Source organism: Mytilus trossulus, chromosome 8 (genome assembly GCF_036588685.1).
Source record: "Mytilus trossulus isolate FHL-02 chromosome 8, PNRI_Mtr1.1.1.hap1, whole genome shotgun sequence".
NCBI classification, from domain to species: Eukaryota; Metazoa; Mollusca; class Bivalvia; order Mytilida; family Mytilidae; genus Mytilus; species Mytilus trossulus.
Genome location: NC_086380.1, coordinates 64,009,940 through 64,028,228, shown reverse-complemented (window position 1 = coordinate 64,028,228; position 18,289 = coordinate 64,009,940). Strand labels below are relative to the sequence as shown.

At 33.3% G+C, this 18,289-nt stretch overlaps 2 protein-coding genes across 2 annotated transcripts in view; one reads left to right on the top strand and one right to left on the bottom strand.

The window, feature by feature from the left end:
• Window positions 1-8,668, top strand: part of LOC134681253 (transcription elongation factor SPT6-like) — a 37,068-nt gene extending 28,400 nt beyond the window's left edge. Inside the window, exons 29-37 of the mRNA XM_063540793.1 lie at window positions 87-193; window positions 1,094-1,182; window positions 1,865-1,980; window positions 3,609-3,731; window positions 4,374-4,534; window positions 5,263-5,453; window positions 6,016-6,084; window positions 6,422-6,597; window positions 7,229-8,668. Of these exons, the coding sequence (XP_063396863.1) occupies window positions 87-193; window positions 1,094-1,182; window positions 1,865-1,980; window positions 3,609-3,731; window positions 4,374-4,534; window positions 5,263-5,453; window positions 6,016-6,084; window positions 6,422-6,597; window positions 7,229-7,564 (1,368 nt within the window). The 3' untranslated portion in view covers window positions 7,565-8,668. The remainder of the gene's footprint in view (window positions 1-86; window positions 194-1,093; window positions 1,183-1,864; window positions 1,981-3,608; window positions 3,732-4,373; window positions 4,535-5,262; window positions 5,454-6,015; window positions 6,085-6,421; window positions 6,598-7,228) is intronic.
• A 6,045-nt stretch (window positions 8,669-14,713) lies between these two features.
• Window positions 14,714-15,474, bottom strand: LOC134682037 (ras-like protein family member 10B). The gene has a single exon (XM_063541637.1). It carries the CDS (start codon window positions 15,470-15,472, stop codon window positions 14,846-14,848), a length of 627 nt encoding a protein of 208 aa, XP_063397707.1. The 5' UTR covers window positions 15,473-15,474; the 3' UTR covers window positions 14,714-14,845.
• Window positions 15,475-18,289: the final 2,815 nt, after the last annotated feature.

Below are 18,289 nucleotides of genomic sequence, written 5' to 3'. Positions count from 1 at the left end.
AGTAAAACAATTAGGTTTTTTAAATGTATGAAATTTCACTGCTGATGTGATTCTAGATAACAGAAAATATATGGATTTCTTTGTAGGTTGGTATGACAATTCACTGTAGAATAACTAAGATTGATATAGACAGGTTCCAGGTAGATATGACGTGTAAATCTTCTGATCTGTTGGACAAGGAAAACCAGTGGAGGTAAGGAGTGCAAACTTGCAAAATAATGTAATATTTTCTTATTGCAAAAATTGCAGCAAGATGGGTGTTGTTGAAAAATGAAACTTAAATTTGATAGCATTATTTGTGCCTGGATTATCTTAGAATATCAATAATTTAAACTCAACAATTGAAATAGATGCAGACAATAAATTCTGAATTTACAAGATTCGATTATCTATCGCATTTATATATTGTACACTAATTATACCCCCGCTTTAAAAAAGGGGGGTATACTGTTTTACCTGTGTCTGTCCTTCCGTCAGTCTGTCTGTCCCATAAATATTTTTTGTCGCATTTTTCTCAGGAACTACAATACAAGGATTTCTGAAATTTGGTTTCAGGGTTTATCTAAGTCAGCTTTACCGTGTGATGCGTTTTCAGATTGATCACTTGACAACTTCCTGTTAACCGCACACTTGTATGATTTTACACATGATAGCCAAGTTGAAAATTTTCGTCACATTTTTCTCAGGAACTAAAATACAAGGATTTCTGAAATTTGGTTTCAGGATTTATATAAGTCAGCTATATCGTGTGATTTGTTTTCAGATTCATCACTCGACAACTTCCTGTTTACCGAACACTTGCATATTTTTACACTATTAATATTATCCACTTGGGGCGGCTGTATCATCAGGGAGCAGTAGCTCGCAGTTTCACATGTTAATTTAATTTTTCATGACCTTTCCAAGTATAAAAGTAACCTATAAATGAATTGTCATGAAAAATGTCTAATTAGATATTTTCTTTAACAAATACATCACTTTTTTTCTTTTTTCACTAATTAGATATAGGAATATGTGGTGTGAGTGCCAATGTACTAAGTATTGTTTGCTATGATTGAATATTTAAATGACAGCTCATATTTGTTATATTTAGGCCACAGAAAGATCTGTACTATGATGCAGATCATGAAACAGCAGATAAAACAAAGGAAGAAACAAAGAAAAAACAGCAAGCTAGACAATGTAAGATTTAGAGAAAGATTTCTTAGTTAAGCTTTAAAATTTGACACTTTCTCTGTTTTTGAGAAAAAAAGTCAATGATCGAAGTACAAATCAGATGATTTTAGAGGGGGTATGTGGTGGTGTCATCCTGAATTCCTTCAGAAAACTATCATTTATTCCTCAGCTCTGATAAGTTCCAACAAAATAACAACCTAAATCTGACATTCCACAAATTGTCTTGTATATAATTTGATTTGTAAAAAAAACAACTTTGATATCATGTTTTACACATTCAAAATCATGTTTTACACATTCAAAATGTCAAAGTACAGAATAAAAGGGGCAACAGATATGGATGGAATTAATATCTTATAAGCTTCTTTATGAATTGTCAAAATGCTGAAGAAAGGATGACCTAGGAAGGAGGGCAGGGTATAGAGTGACGCACATGTCTATCTGCCCATTTACTCTTAGTCGCACTTGGTTCCAAGCCGATTAACCTGTTTCATTGTTTGGCATTTGTCTTTTACTGTTGTCATCATCCTTTGTTCATTGAAACTACACAGCCACAATCATCAAAGAAATATCCAGTTCAAAAATCTGCCTGATACCCCCCACCTGCCAACACACATGACAGATTTGGCTAATTGTTACCTTGATAGAAACTCTCATTAAATAAAACTGGATTGTTTGTCTATTTCAGCATATGTGAAGCGTGTCATTGCTCATCCTTCCTTCCACAATATTGGTTATAAAGAATGTGAGAAAATCTTGGCAAACATGGACCAAGGGGAGGCAATCATCAGACCAAGTAGTAAGGTTGGTATTTTGAATTATTGGGTTTGTTTCAGCTGTTTCAGTAGAAAAATACCTCAACTATAAATTGATGAAGTGACTGATACTCCTAAAGGCTACTTGCTTGGCGAATAAAATATCAAATTATATAAAAAAGTAATTAATATAGAAAATTAGGTATGATCAGGCAGGGATAAAGTTTTAGTACTATTTATTAGCTCACCTGGCCTAACAGGCCATGTGAGCTTTTCTCATCACTTGGCGTCCGTCGTCGTCATCGTCGTCGTCTGTCGTCGTTAACAATTTTTCAAACATCTTCTCCTCTGAAACTACTGAATGGATTTGAATGAAACTTAACATGATTGTTCTTTAGTATATCCTGCACAAAATATGCGCTTCGATTTTTGATCTGTCAAAAAACATGGCCGCCGTTACTTAAAATAGAACATAGGGGTCAAATGCAGTTTTTGGCTTATATCTCAAAAACGAAAGCATTTAGAGCAAATCTGACAAGGGGTAAAAATGTTCATTAGGTCAAGATCTATCAGCCCTGAAATTTTCAGATGAATCAAACAAAACATTGTTGGGTTGCTGCCACTTAATTGGTAATTTTAAGGAAATTTTGCAGTTTTTGGTCATTATCTTGAATATTATTATAGATAAAGATAAACTGTAAACAGCAAAAATGATCAGCAAAGTAAGATCTACAAATAAGTTAATATGATCAAAATTGTCAATTGACCCCTTTAGGGGTTATTGTCCTTTAATGACAATTTTTAATTGTGCTTCATATTTGCTAACTTTAAAAAATCTTCTCCTCTAAAACTACTCAACTAAATTCAACAAAACTTCAACTGAATGATCAGTAGGGTTTATTAAATAAAGTTTGTGCTTTATTTTTTATTTCGTCAAAAAACATGGCCGTCATGGCTAAAAATAGATCACAGGGTAAAATGCAGTTTTTGGCTTATATCTCAAAAGCTCCAGCATTTAGAGCAAATAAGACAAGATGTTAAAGTACTTATTAGGTCAAGGTCTACCTGTCCTGAAATTTTCAGTCGAATTGGGTAACTGGTTTTTCAGGTATAATGCCCCTGAATTGATGATTTTAAAGAAATTTTGCCGTTTTTGGTTATTATCTTGAATACTATTATAGATACAGATAAACTGTTTATAGCAAAAATGATAAGCAAAGTAAGATCTACAAATAAGTCAATTTGACCAAAATTGTCAATTGACCCCTTAAGGAGTTATTGCCCTTTAAAGACTTTTTTCACAATTTATTCATCATGTTGACTTACTTTAAAAAAATCTTCTGCTTTGAAACTGCTGTATCAATTTCAGCCAAACTTAGGCTAAATGAGTTTCAGAGTATCTAGTATAAATTTTATATTTCATTTCCTTGTATGTCAAGAAACATAGCTCCTATGGCTAAAATAGAACATAGGAGAAAATGATTTTTTTTTTGCTTTTGAAGAAAATAGGACGATTCAGGCTTGTAAATTTGAATTTTTAATGAAGTTCTAATATCCCATCCTATGCATCATTTCATCTTTTTGTAAAACCAGGAAAATTCCAGAAAAAACTGTCTCGGGAATATAATTTAATCTAAAGCAGTTAATAAACAAATTATTATTTAATTAATTTTACAGGGAGCAGATCATTTGACTGTTTCATGGAAGATAGCAGACGACATTATACAACATATTGATATCAAAGAAGAAGGCAAAGAGAATGCTTTCAGTTTGGGATCATCACTATGGATTGGAGGAGAGGTAGGCTATGCAGTTTTAAAGTTTATGACAATTGATATTGCTCTTCACTAATAAATTGTTTGTAGTTTTATTTATTTTATATCATAAAATCATTAAAAAAAGGTCCATCATAGGCTATTTATAGGTGATGCACCACTACCCTTGAATTTCCAGAACACCTGTGGAATTCCAGATCTACTTTATTTTTTTAAGGATCAAACTTTTATTTCGAGATTATATGATAAAATTTGAAAATAATCACAAATCAGTATATTTTTATAAGCCAATGAAATTCAGTTACATCCTCTCAAAATAAATTCTTTATGTGTTGTATTGTCTGTTCTTTAATGGAAGTAAAATGTCAGTCAACAAATCATATTGTAAAAAAAAAGACAATAAGCAAAGTTTGGGCTATTCCAGAAAAAAATGTATGAGGGGTTGGAAGGCAGTTTTTGTCAGCACCCACCATACAGACAATTGTAATTGAGAATTATAGTGCATTATAGTGTGAAAAGTTGCTCTGATACCCATCACCCATGTATTATTAATACAATGTTCCTCCCCCCCCCTTATTTTCTGGAATGGCCCTTAGTTGAATTCACATTATTAAAATAGTATTAGTACTTGTGTTAGTATAGTTAAGTTTTATTGTTATTTTTGTAGGAATTTGAAGATTTGGATGAAATATTGGCCCGATTCATTCAGCCAATGGCAGCGTATGCACGAGATATTTTAAACTTTAAATACTACAGAATGGCAGAGAACGGTAAAAGAGAACTGCTAGACAAAGTACTACATGAAGAGAAAAAGAAGGCACCATCAAAGTTAGTGTTTAATAATTGTTGAATCAGTAACTTTTGATAGTATTATGGAAAAAGGAGATGCTGTATGGTTGCCAATGATACTTCCCACCAAAGTTCAAATGAAATGGATGCAAGCAATGATATAAAACCATACAGCCTTCAACAATGAAAAAAAAGATATCTTATAGAGGGTGATAAATGGCTCGACATGAAAATTTGAAACAATTCAATTGAAAAAAACTAACAGCATCATTTATATACAGAATAATTTACGAAAAAACAAATATGACAGACATGAACCAAGAACAACCACTAAACTACTGGCTCCTGATTTGGGACATGCACATTCATAATGTTTTGAAGTGCTCAACACTCCCCTAACCTGGGACAGCAGTTTAGTAGCACAACATTAGAACAAACTATACAAATCAGTTGAAAACAACTATTTTATCATTTTATTGTATGTCATACAAGAAAGAGGTTTAGCTAGCTATAAAACCAGGTTTTAATCACCATTTTCTACATAAGGAAATGCCCATACCAAGTCAGGAATATGACAGTTGTTTTCCACTTGTTAGATGTGTTTGAGCTTTTGATTTTTCCATTTGATAAGTGACTTTCCATATAATTTTCCTTGAAATTTTTGTTATTTTACTTTTAAGTACAAACCTTTTGGCTTCATCTGTGCTCTGTTATTAATATTTATAAACATGAAAAAGGATTAAGATTTTTCTCTTTTATTTTTTCAGGATTCCCTACTTTTGCAGTTTGTCTAAGCAATACCCAGGAAAGTTTCTGGTATCATACATGCCAAGAACAAAACCCCGTCATGAATATGCCACACTCTCATCAGAGGGAATCAGATATAGGAACCAAATATTCCATTCACTTAATTCTATGATGAGATGGTTTAAAGAACACTTCAGGGATCCAATTCCAGGTATGCACAGAGAAAGAGATTGTAAGGCCCAATTCTGTCTATTTTTAAATTTTAGCTCACCTAGGCCAGAGGTCTAAGTGATATTTTCTCATCATGGGCAGTTTGTCATCTGCTGTTGTCGTTATCATAGTCTGTTAACAATTACTAATTCTTTCTTCTGTAAAACTACTGGGCCAAATTTAATCAAATTTTGCCACAATCATCATTTTGGTACCTAAGTTTGAAAAATTGTTGGATGGCCACGTCTGCCAACCAACATGGCTGCCATGGCTAAAACTGATCAGCAAGACAAGATGTACAAAAATCAAAGGGTTGAAATCATCAGTAGTCTAGACATTTTGTTGATCCTGCAACTTGTAGCAAAATCAAGACATATTCTACATTTTTTCACTCCATATCACACTGAAGTTAACCTCAAAAGTAGCCAAGACACTGAGTTTCGCAGAACCCTTAGGAATTTTATTTTTTATTAGTTTTCTTTCTATAAATATGTGAACTATTTGTTACTTGACATGCTAGATAACAATGAATTAGTTACTTATGACTTCCAATTATCATTTAGGTACTCCTGCAAGTAGAACTCCAGGCATGGCATCATCAACATATGCTACACCCAGTATTAATCTGCAAGGTTGGTACTTTAATAAGTTAAGGAATAATATTATGCATTTATGACATTTTGAGAATGTTCGCTACTCTGTTTCAAAATAACAAGTTTTTTGAAAGAATGTAACAAATAAACTGATAGGATATAAATGAAGGAATTAAAAAATTAGAAACAAATGAATAAGCAAATTAAAATTACAATTCCTCTATGCAAAAACAAAGATGACACCCACCAATAGTTGAGATATGAAAGTGCTTTCCCTGTGTCCCATGTATGTTAATTAAACACAACCATAATTCAGAATACCTTGTATTTAAAGTATAATTGACATCATATAAATCCGTTATTTGTCTGATTTCAGGTGTGGATGCGGCAACCATACAGAGAGCAGCTGCTGGGCTACCTAATAATATCTATAACACATTGGCACAGGTGGCTGGAGCCACACCAAGAGTGGCCACCCCTAGAGTGGCTAGAATGACACCAGGAGCTACACCACAACAGTTCCCTCCTGTGGCTGGGTTCAGTGGAGGCTTTGTAAGTTTTAATACAATACTAACTGTTATTGAAATGCAATGAATGAGTAGTTTTTGAAATAAAAAATAAAAAATATAAATCTGAATATAAAAGAGAATTGTTCCTTTAATCCTTAACAGATAAATAATTTTCAGGCCTCATTGAATTTTTTTTCAACTACAGTCAAATCTGACATAAAGATCTCCACTGTATTGTCTGTTTAGCCTCTTTTAGTACATCTTTTCATTTTAAACTTCTTATCAAAAGTTACCTCCCTTATAAAGCAAGTTTTGTCTGATTGTAAGGATGAACTTTTTTACAGGTCTGACTATGTATATTTTCCAGCTACTCATTTCTTAAAACTCAGATATTTCAATTGTAATTCCCAATTTCAAACATTTGCACATCATGTCATTAATTTTTTTTTTTATTAAAATAGTATTATGAGTATGGAGAATTAATAAAAAAAAAAATCTCTTTGTTTTGCCATACATATTATAAAAATCATTAGATTTATTTGCATTTGGGTTTCTGTCTTGGTGAATACCCTCATCTAATTTATTATTATTAATTGTGCCAGGTTAAAAGACACAATGCAAGATTTCCAAATAAGTTGTAAATAAATTTTATATCGAGTTTATTTTCATTTCAGGGTCTTGGAGCCACCCCTATGATGACCCCAATGATGACTCCCTCTCATCACATCACAACACCAGCTGGACACCCTACCCCATCATACAACCCCACCCCCAGACAGCCACACACACCCGCTTGGCCTGGGCACACCCCAAGGGCCACACCACGTACACCATCTCATCCACCATCACAGAGAGCCATGGGACCCACAGCGGGAACAGATTGGGCCAAAGCTGCAGAAATGTGGGCCAAAGGTAGACCTAGTAAGTCAACTCCTAGAGCGAGCCCAGCTGTTCACAGAAATAGTCCAATGCCTACTGGAGATTCTACGCCATTGTTTGATGAGCGGTGATACACACTGGATAGTGACAGTTTAACGTATAAGGACTTATGTTAGAAGCCAATATTATTGTAGATGTTTTGATATCTGCTAATGGACCTCTTTCATATGTTTGAAGCCAATATTATTGCAGATTGTTTTGGTATCTGCTTATACATGTTATAGGCTTCCATTGTGGAAAGTATTGACCGAAACCAGACAAAGGCATTAGTTGTAACTGCTATGAACAAGTGCTTCTCCTCATTAAGGGGTCATGTCATGTCTATGTTGTGTACATCATGTGTATTTATAAGTCTTCAGCGCCTGTACATTATAGATAGTCATCTGTTTTCTGTATAGTTCATGTAAGACACAGTGTACAAGTTTGCCATCTTATTAAAGTATCATTATAATACTTAAAAGTAATATAGTTGACACAGAGACCACCAAAACTTGAATTTTCAATGCAGGATAAGTGGATGATTATATTACGAATACATTAAGATATACAAGTGCTTTAATTTATTTTAGATGTAAGTAACATTGAGAAGACTTCAATTATTTTTTAAATATGTTTTATAACCAATAGTTTAGACCAGTATTAAAACATGTTTCATTTTTTTACTGATTCATTTAAACATGCCAATATTAATGATAATCTGCCAGAAAAATAGACATACAAGAATTTGTTTGTTTATGTTACTTATAAATCTTTCTTCATAGATTGAGAAATTATGTATAATGTTACAGTGGCATTATAATATGTTTGTTGAAGGATTATCATTTTCACTGAAAGATTTGTTTTAAAAATATGTCTTCCAAAAAATTCAATGTAAGTTTCATCAATTAAAATTGACTTTTCAAATCATTTATTTAAACATAAATAAAACTCAACACATGGAAGAGTCCATTCAAGGGAGGCAAATCTAGATTGCATGCTAGGCTATACATTTCTTTGTTAACATTTTATTATAATATATGTTACTTGTATTATTTGAAGGATTTTTTAGATCAAAAACTTCATGACAAAAATGAAAGGAATAAAGTATTTTATTGTATATACATGTACAAGTTATGATGTGTTTGGCCATGCTTATTCATTGTTTAAACATGTACAAGTTGAAATGTGTTTTACCTTGCTAAATCATTGTAAAACAACATTATGAGGAAATTTACCTCAATAAAAATATGAAAAAAAAATGTTAATAGTTTTTGTCTGGCCAAGATGATGGTCTGTGAAATGATTTGTAGGATACCAATTTGTATATTACAGCTGAAAAAATTGGGTTTGTTTCATGCTATGGTGTCGTCGTCATTATTGTCCAAAGAGAAATTTGGTTTCAGATAGTAACTTTTATTACAGTGAAATTTTAAAAGAAGGTTTAATAACTCAAAACAAAGTTGGGATTGATTTTCTTGGGTAATGGTACCAAGAGTTAGGGGCCAAAAAGCAATCATTTTTGTAGTTTCATGACAATAACTTGTGTTTAAGTGTATGAATCTCTCTAACATTGTACATCAAGGTTCCATACCACAAAGGGAACACTGGGATTGAATTTAGGGGTTATTGCACCAACAGTGTAGGAACTAGGGGCCAAAAACAAGTATTTTTGTAGTTTCTGGACTCTAACTTGTGTGAAAGTATGGATCTCTCTGAAATTGTACTTCAAGGTTCCATCTTACCAATTTGAAGTTCATTGACTACATTTATTCTGTGTCAGAAACCTATAATCTAAGTGCTAAAAGGAGAAATGAAATCCTGCTTGAAGGCAATAACTTTATCATTAGAAGATTCTGTGTATCAGACTGTTGTCTATAAAATTTGTCTATAGACCTTTGTTCATGTTGTATAAAATAAAATTGAGAATGGAAATGGGGAATGTATCAAAGAGACAACAACCCGACCATAGAATAAACAACAGCAGACGGTCACCAACAGGTCTTCAATGTAACGAGAAATTCCAGCACACGGAGGCGTCCTTCAGCTGGCCCCTAAACAAATATATACTAATTCAGTGATAATGAACCTACTCTTTGTATTCATAGTACAAAATATGTACTTAAACTTAATCTCAGACCACACCAAGCAACATGTTCAAGCCTGCAAGTAAATATTATACAACAGTGAACAACAACACTTGGTCCAGAGAGATGTGTTTGGTACTTGCACACAATTTTGTACTATTAAACCAAACCAGTTTGAAGCAAGCACAAACATTACTATATAAACCCTTTGTCATAAGAGAAAAAAAACGACCATAATATGATTAATGTGTTCGTAGATATAATATGTTGTTGTGTTTGGTTAAATTGTCACCTTTTAAAATTGTTATACGATAATGACTGATGTACCCATATTTTGACTATTTTATTAATTGTGACTGTTTATTTAACGCATCATGTAAATATAACGGAATTTGATGAGACTGTTATTAAAGTGAGAGGGTTAGCGCTTTAGAACCAGGTTTAATCCACCATTTTCTATATTTGAAAATGCCTGTACCAAGTCAGGAATATGACAGTTCTTGTCCATTCGTTATTTATGCGTTTTGTTATTTGATTTTGCCATGTGATTATGGACTTTCCTAATTGATTTTCCTCTGAGTTCAGTATTTTTGTGATTTTACTTTTTGGATGGACAGTCGTGCTCATTAAGCATATATCTCTTCAGGTGACCTCATAGCTCATCGATTGTCTTTCTCACCTAAATATAGGGCTTTTATCCATCAACAAACTGAAAAGACAAGACTGGCTGTTTCCTGCAGTGGTTGTATCGTGGAATCTGTGTACACTCCCGATTGGAATAAATGGAGATGTGTTACTTATAATGTATTTACAACAATATTTACAGGACAATCCTCACCCCAATACAAAGGGAATGCTCGGACACCGGGCAATCTTATTATGGTGGAGGAAGCCTAAGTTCTTGCAGAGAACAACAGGGCTGCTTGTCGGAAACCGTCAAACCGTAGAATTTCCAGAAAATTTATCGCAAGGTCAAGGGCCTTCTTTGACCTATACATAGGCCTGCACATTACTCATCCTAGTTTTCACTCCAGTCTAGGTACCAAAGATGTGTGTTGAAGGGTGCAAATTACCCTTCTGGTGTACTGAAATTTCCAGCCGCCGGCCACTAGCCAGAGTCGAACTCTGAAGCTTAAGCACTGAAGCCATCGGTCTTAACCAATTGACAACGAATCCATATGAAGTACCACTGCCAAACCCTCAAAATGCATTTAGGGCAACTATAGTTTCTGTATAGAATAATGTAAGATATACGATTCTGACCTTTCTGACCTTTCTCCTTTTTTATGGCTAATAAAATTTGACCAATGTTAGATTATCTTATAAGTTGTGTGTATGTAAATCTAATAATTTAGTAAATCAAATTTTGCAATTCTTAATTTGCAACAGTGACAGTCGACAGTTGGACGTCTAAGAATAGCAACCAACCTATGTAATTCAATTTTTTATTTTTGTCTTCAGTGCACGTCTTTGTGATACATATGTGCTTGTAATTTTGTTATCATGTTATTTGTGCTGGTATCTATATTAAATTTTATGATTCGAAAGTTCTAATACGTTAATTGTCATCTTGCATTTATGTTATCTGAAATCGACATTTAGCTGACGTGTATAAACCGGCAATATTAGTATATCGATCATTGTGTTATACCAGTTTGATTCCACGCTAGAAAATGCCCATTTAGTATATATAAGAATACTACACATATAAAACCAAACCTTCAGAAAGTGTTGCAAAAAATAATGTTGCTGAAGGCCGTAACATGGTAGCTGGCTTTGAAATTGGACCAATACATAAAGCCGACCAATAAGTCAATACAAAAATGTATAAGGTTCCGCGGAACCCAGTGTCTCACCTACGTTTGCTGTTAATCGCAGACTACACTAAAATAAGGGGAAACGTCAATAAATATATTCCTCTCCATACTATCGAAACTTCTGTCCAAGTTTGATAAATCTCCAGGATAGTTTATGAATCTAATAAATGTTTTAAAAACTGCAGACTGCATGTAGTATTATTAAACTGGAAGAAAAACTAAGTTTATTTATAAGAAAAAATACAGATAAACAGGTTCAAAATTTTGACAAAATTTCCTTTTGGATACTATCTTATGATCATAAACAAGCTTCGATCTGTCCAAGGTTGGTACACATCCAGGATAGTTTAAGAAAGTTATTTAAATTTTAAAAACTTTAATCACAGAGTGAATATTTGTGGACGCTGTTGCCGCCGATGCCAATTGAATGTGGGATCGCTATGTCTCGCTTTTTCGACTAAAGTTGAAAGCTTGTGACAAAAAGCCAATGATTGTATATTTTACTTTCAGATTGATTTGTATGAGGAACCTATGTGTAGGATCATGGACAACAAATTAAACGAACTTGAAACAATGCAAAGATGAGAGCTATTTTCCTAATGCATGTAGTTTAAAGGTTTAGTTGGCTTCCCTGCTTTATTTGTATAAATGATCAGTGGCGGATCCAGAAATTTTCATAAGTGGGGGCCCACTGACTGGATAAGAGGGTGCTCGCTCTGGTCATGCTTCAGTGATTCCCTATCTAATCAACCAATTTTTTTTCCAGAAAAGGTAGGCCCGGGCCCCCTGCTCCCCCTACATCCACCTCTGATGTTTACTCAAGCATCAAACTCTAATCCATAATACAAGGTGAAGTCCCGACTTTCTATTGATTGCAGACGGCAATATTAATTACAATGCTGAAGCCAACATTAATACACACAATGCAAGCAAACCAACCAAACATTTAAACTACAAGCATTAGGAAAATAGCCCTAAAGTTTGACATATCAAAGTTAATAAAAGGACGTTGTATGTACGCAATCGATACAGCAACCTATAGACAAAAATAAAGAAAAAAATAGTGACGGAAATCGTTGCTTAACGGTCGCTTCAAACATAATCTTTTATTTTACTTAGGTTTTAAAGATATATATGTGAAGTTAATACACTTCGGTGATTTGCGGTTCTACTTGGCTTTGCTCTGAATCACTTATTGGGTTAAAATTATAGTGCATCATAACGTTTAACAATATGCTTTTACTATACCAAGCACCGTAATTACTGTCCACATGACAAATAAATCAGTCCACCGGGTTTAAAACAAAGTTTATCAAACCACCACCACCCAAGGCGATCCAAGGGACGTTCAATGCATTTGAATTGGGACATGTAATTCGACTCCCCCCTTTTTATCCTGGGTTAGGACCCCCTTTTTTAAATGGCTGAATCCGCCCCTGCACCTCATTACCCGAATAATCTTTTATATCTACCTACCGGAAAAACGAAAACCATCAAGATTCATTTTTCTTTTTTGATTAATTGATATTTAATTGTTATTGCCTCTCGTCACGTATCTTTTTGTTTATAATGTTGTAAGATTTCAGGATAGTTTGGGAGGCGTTTCACAGAACTAGCACTATTTGACGAAACAAAAGAATAATATTACTAGGCATGCATGTTTAAGGTTTTTTTTGTGAATAATGTCATGAGACTTTGACTCCAAAGTGGGAGAATTGATTAGATCAGCTTTTGCTTCTGCTGCATCGCTTCTGTTCGATTGTCTTCTGAAAATCATTTTACGCGATGACATTTTTCAACTGACTGTAAGATATGGAAGTCTAACATTGTCGAAGTAAAATTAGGCACCCATCGATACTCTACATTATTTAAAATCTAGTTCTAAGGGATATGTGTTTCTCAAAAACAAACAATATCTGCACGCATAATTAGACAAATAACATCACAATCTAGATTATAATCTCTGTTGCCACTTATTCTTTTAAACATTTCATTAACATTCCAAGAGTTGATAGATAATACGTTGATACTTAAATAAATGATGAAAATTCTGAAATAACTTTAACATGCACAGAAGTTGGTAGATTGCGACACAGATGGAGAGAAAACAATTTATTTTTAATTACTAAATGTATTCTCAAAACTAAAACTATACTTGCTATAATCATTACAAAACATTCTTTTGTTTACTACTTAAGTGAAATCTATATATGCTTGACTTTGACAAGCTTAACGTTTATTTAATATTTCAAAAAGTATAATTGCGGAATTAGCATCAAGGGGAATTTCCTAAGAAGTCGAAGACAACAACGATTAATCGATAGATCGACAAACATGGAAGTCATCAATATATCGAAATTAAACTCTTTTAACTTGTCATGATAAATTAACAAATTAAATATGCAAATCATTAGTTAAACGGTTCCAATCCGCTATTGTGCGTCTAACCATTAAAGTAAAACTTATCAATATGTTTATAACATAACACTACCAAAAATGGACTTAACATGTGAAGCAGGATCTGCTGACCCTTCCGTAGCACCTAATATCACCGTTGCTCAGTCCCTTTTTTACCAAGCCGTTGTCATTTTCTCTTAGACTTATGAGTTTGGATTGTCTCCTTTGTAACTTCGAACTCTTAAGTTCACAATTAAAGTGTCATATCGCAACCAAGGAAGGAACAAATTTCGGAGAATACTGAATGTGACAAGTGTGATTACTTAAGTAGTACAAGAGACTCCGCATATTTAAGCAGATACAATAAGTTTAAACTAACAAAATTCATACTATTTGGCGATAGTGATTTTTGCCAATATGTTAATTGAAACATACAAATTTCGTCAATAATTTTTCTAATACTATACCAAACAGACTTATTTCATATTTGCATGGTCAGCAACTGAACATCGATAAGTGGTAACATGTGTGCACTTATAGGATATGCACTATTTCCTGATACTTTGAACTACAATGTTCTATAGTCCTGTAGAAGGTCAGGCATATGACAGTTGTTAACCATTTATTTGATATGTTTGGTCGTTTGATTTTGCCGTTTTACTCGGAGTTTGGTATTTTTGTTTTACTTTTTATACACTAAGCACGACATTAGGTGTGTTCTTGTCCGAACAGTATATTTGCTGAAAGGCTCTTTTCTTATTTAACGCAAACGGATGGGGCCGCGAACCTACCGTGCTACCCCAAATTATTAATCCGATTTTCATCGGAAAACCCTGTTTAACATAGATCACTGGATAAAACCGAGATTTTGATTACAGATTATTTAATTGTGATAAAGTAAAACAAATCAATACGTATGAAAAACAACTTCGTTATTTTATTATTGAACAACAATAAACGTCTTTTACCTGTGTCTACCGTATCTTTGATTACAAGAAGCAGTTGTATGCCCATGACGGAAATGTTTACTATTTATAGCACAGAACACGCAATCCATTTGGCGAACACGACACCCTCACATTATTGAGCACCTGTTTCTTCGCAAAGCATCCTGAACACGCACTGCTGTCGGTTTGTGACCATAATCAATATGATCTATTGCTTTCATTAATTCTTTGAACAGAAATATTATATGCCAGTTATACTTAGCCGAACATTCAACATGTATACATTTTCGATGTTTTTTCACCATATTAATGACATCCCGCCTCGAGACTCCACGGTCGTCTGCTAAGTCATATTTGTTTCCGACAATGATTAACGGAACATCGTGCATGTCTCGACTATCCAGAATCTGTTCTCTTAAAGCTTTCATATAACTGAAGCTTTCCTCTGACGTTATATCATAGACCAAGACGTATGCTGTTGCAATGCGAAGATTGAAACCCCGAAAATCCGACCATTCTTGTAAGGAATTAGACGGAAAGTACGGGATATATGGACAGTCCACTATTTTTAAGTCGTACACGTGCTCGTTGATGACAACTGACGGGAAATAAAAAGATTTATCATCTGAAGGTTCATAATCCTCTGTAAATGTATGGTGTACAAATTGTTTTACTATTGATGACTTTCCTACACCCGGAGCACCCAGTATTACAATAGTCACTTTTTGATGGTCTGTATAACCATTTGAAGTCATACTTGGTTGTTTCACTTATCACAAATTCTATGTTTGCCTTTCCATTTATAACTGATTTCCGTACAACGAGTATATCCGCTGGAAGTGTATCCAGTTAAAACAAATTTATCTCTTGAGTATATCCTGTTTAAACAAATTTATCTTGGCAATTGTATCCTGTTTAAACAAATTTATCTCGGGAATTGCATTTTTATATCTTGAAGTGTATCCTGCTAAAACATATTCATCCCTTTAAGTGTATCCTGTTTACACAAATTATATCGTGTTAAGACAAATTTATCTTTGGAAGTGGATCCTTTTATGTAAACATTATTTTGAAAGCGAATTATCTTAATAAACATTTTTTTAGCAAATCCTGCTAGCTTCACTTGTCTCCAAACGAGCGTCCTCTAATGGAAAAACATGTAGCTTAACTTTATTATTGTTACACACATAATTCTTATAGTAAATATGGCTTAACTGTCAAAGTATTACTTTTCATCTCACCTGAATACGAAATTCAAGGGGAATCCTATATGATGCTTAGACGTCTAATGTTGTAAATCCTGTGTTAGACGCTGATCTTATAGACATTTATCAATGATTTTAATTCTGCACTGTAAACTTAAATGTCACAACACAGGTCTATTTCATTGGATTAGAAAATTAATGACCGTTGCAACATAGAAAGAAATCTCTACTGTAATAAACTGTTTTCTAAAATTCAATTATAAATGCTCTTGCGTGTACAATTATTGATCGTTGGTATATTAGTCTCAGTAGAACTCGTTGTTGTATGTTTTTGTTTTGTTAAATTGATGTCAATTTCAAATTGAAATAGATTCTCGTATAGTTTCCATATATGTTTACATCCCCGTTGTATTAAATCAATTTTTTGGATGAATGATAATTATCTAAATTGCAAGTGAGTTTGATCCAACACACGCAAACTTCCGTGGATATTATATTGACTGGTGAATCGACTGTTGACCATCAATAATTCCGAGAAACTCATCTAAATAAAGCTAAATTTTAACAGTTTTCATCATATTGACAATACATTTTTGTAGATATCCAAAGGCAAATCCCATGGTCACAGATGTGCGGTATGTTGATGAATAATAGAGATGTGTAAAGTGACATTATCTATATTCAATTGCTATTTATTTAAAGCCAACATGACATATATTCCATTTCATTTCGGTAAGTTTTAAAATCAAAGGTTCTATGTTAGAATAATTGAAGATTCTTCAAATTCTTATATCATTCTGAAATTATAGATGAAGTTGTATTTCCTATTGATAACAATTCCAAATTATGATAAATCCACACATGTTCATATATTCAGTAAAGCCTATATACGTATGGAATTGAATCCATTTGCCTCGCGCTAAGTTGACAATGCTTTTTGTTTTGCCAGGCAAGTAAAAATGTCTCAACAACCTCGCCTGTAATTAACAAACAAACTCAATACATACAATTCCTTGTCATATTTCGGCATCATACCATATATACATTATAAGTCGATAATGAATACATTCTGCATCAAGCATATCCTTTTAAGATTATACATTGTTCTTACGAAGATCTTTACAAAGACACATAACAAAACGTTGTAATGTACAATTGACAATGTACGATGTCATCTTGATGCGTCGACTTCGTGCTGTCTAATAGCTCCTTTTGATGTTTCTGATCGATTGTAAGAGACAGTTCTTATACAATTGATTTTTCTCTTTGTTGATGAGGTTTTTCTATTCTTCTTATCGATGTTAGGATATCTAATCTAAAATTAAAACTTATTTAGTGTGTCACTGTTTATAAACATAGAGATCGAAAGCCGATAGGGAGTGACAATTTAACCATTTAACACCAGAGATTTTTTAAATGATCTTACAACTTAATAAATATTATTAGATGAGGGATTTTGTTCTGTAATTTGTTTCATTTGGGAAATAGCACATGGCCAATAACAAGTCTTTGATCAATATTTCTTGAAACGATATTATGTTCGTCTGTCAATCACAGCACTGGCAGACGATAGATCGTGATTGTAAACCAATTTCCATGATAATCTTTAGTCAATCGATTCCCAGATCGACGCAGATAGGGGAAATTCCTCAACACAGACCATTCTTATTAAATTGCAAGCTACTTTTCTTTTTTTCATCGGATTTCAATTTCTTCGCGACTAAATGCAGAATAGCTAGAATGTAAGTGATAACTACATTTACGAATGAAAGTGGCATTTAAACGTATTTTATCTTTTCTCTCAAATTTTATGGCATATAAGTTTATACCTTGAATTCTATTTAGCTTTTATAAAAAAAAAACATATTTACTCTCGTTTCCGAAGTAATGCATCTTAATATATATTGTTAATCCCCTTGAATTTTCGTCGCTGTTTGTGATTAGTCTTTCAGTTACCAACGTTTTATGTACAAGTTTATATTGACGAAAAAGTTCGGATTCGTTAGCACAGCTGATGGATTAGTTTTAGCTCTTCACGGATATGTCATGCCTACATACTCTTTGGCGATAGTTATTTTTTTTAATTTGTTAATTGAAACATACAAATTTCGTCAATAATCATTTCAAATACTATACCAAACAGACGTATTTCATATTTGGTCAGCAACTTAACATCGATGAGTTGTAACATGTGTGCACTTATAGGACATATGCACTGTTTCCTGATACTTTGAACTACATTTGGAATATATCTTCCCAATTTTCTATATAAGAACATGCCTGTACAAGGTCAGGAATATGACAGCTGTTATCCATTTACTAGTATTTGATATGTTTGAGAGTTTGATTTTACTCTGTGTTTGGTAT

What these genes read in the sequence shown, in the direction of transcription:
- LOC134682037 (XM_063541637.1), bottom strand. Translation starts at nt 15,472, where the DNA reads ATGACTTCAAATGGTTATACAGACCATCAAAAAGTGACTATTGTAATA.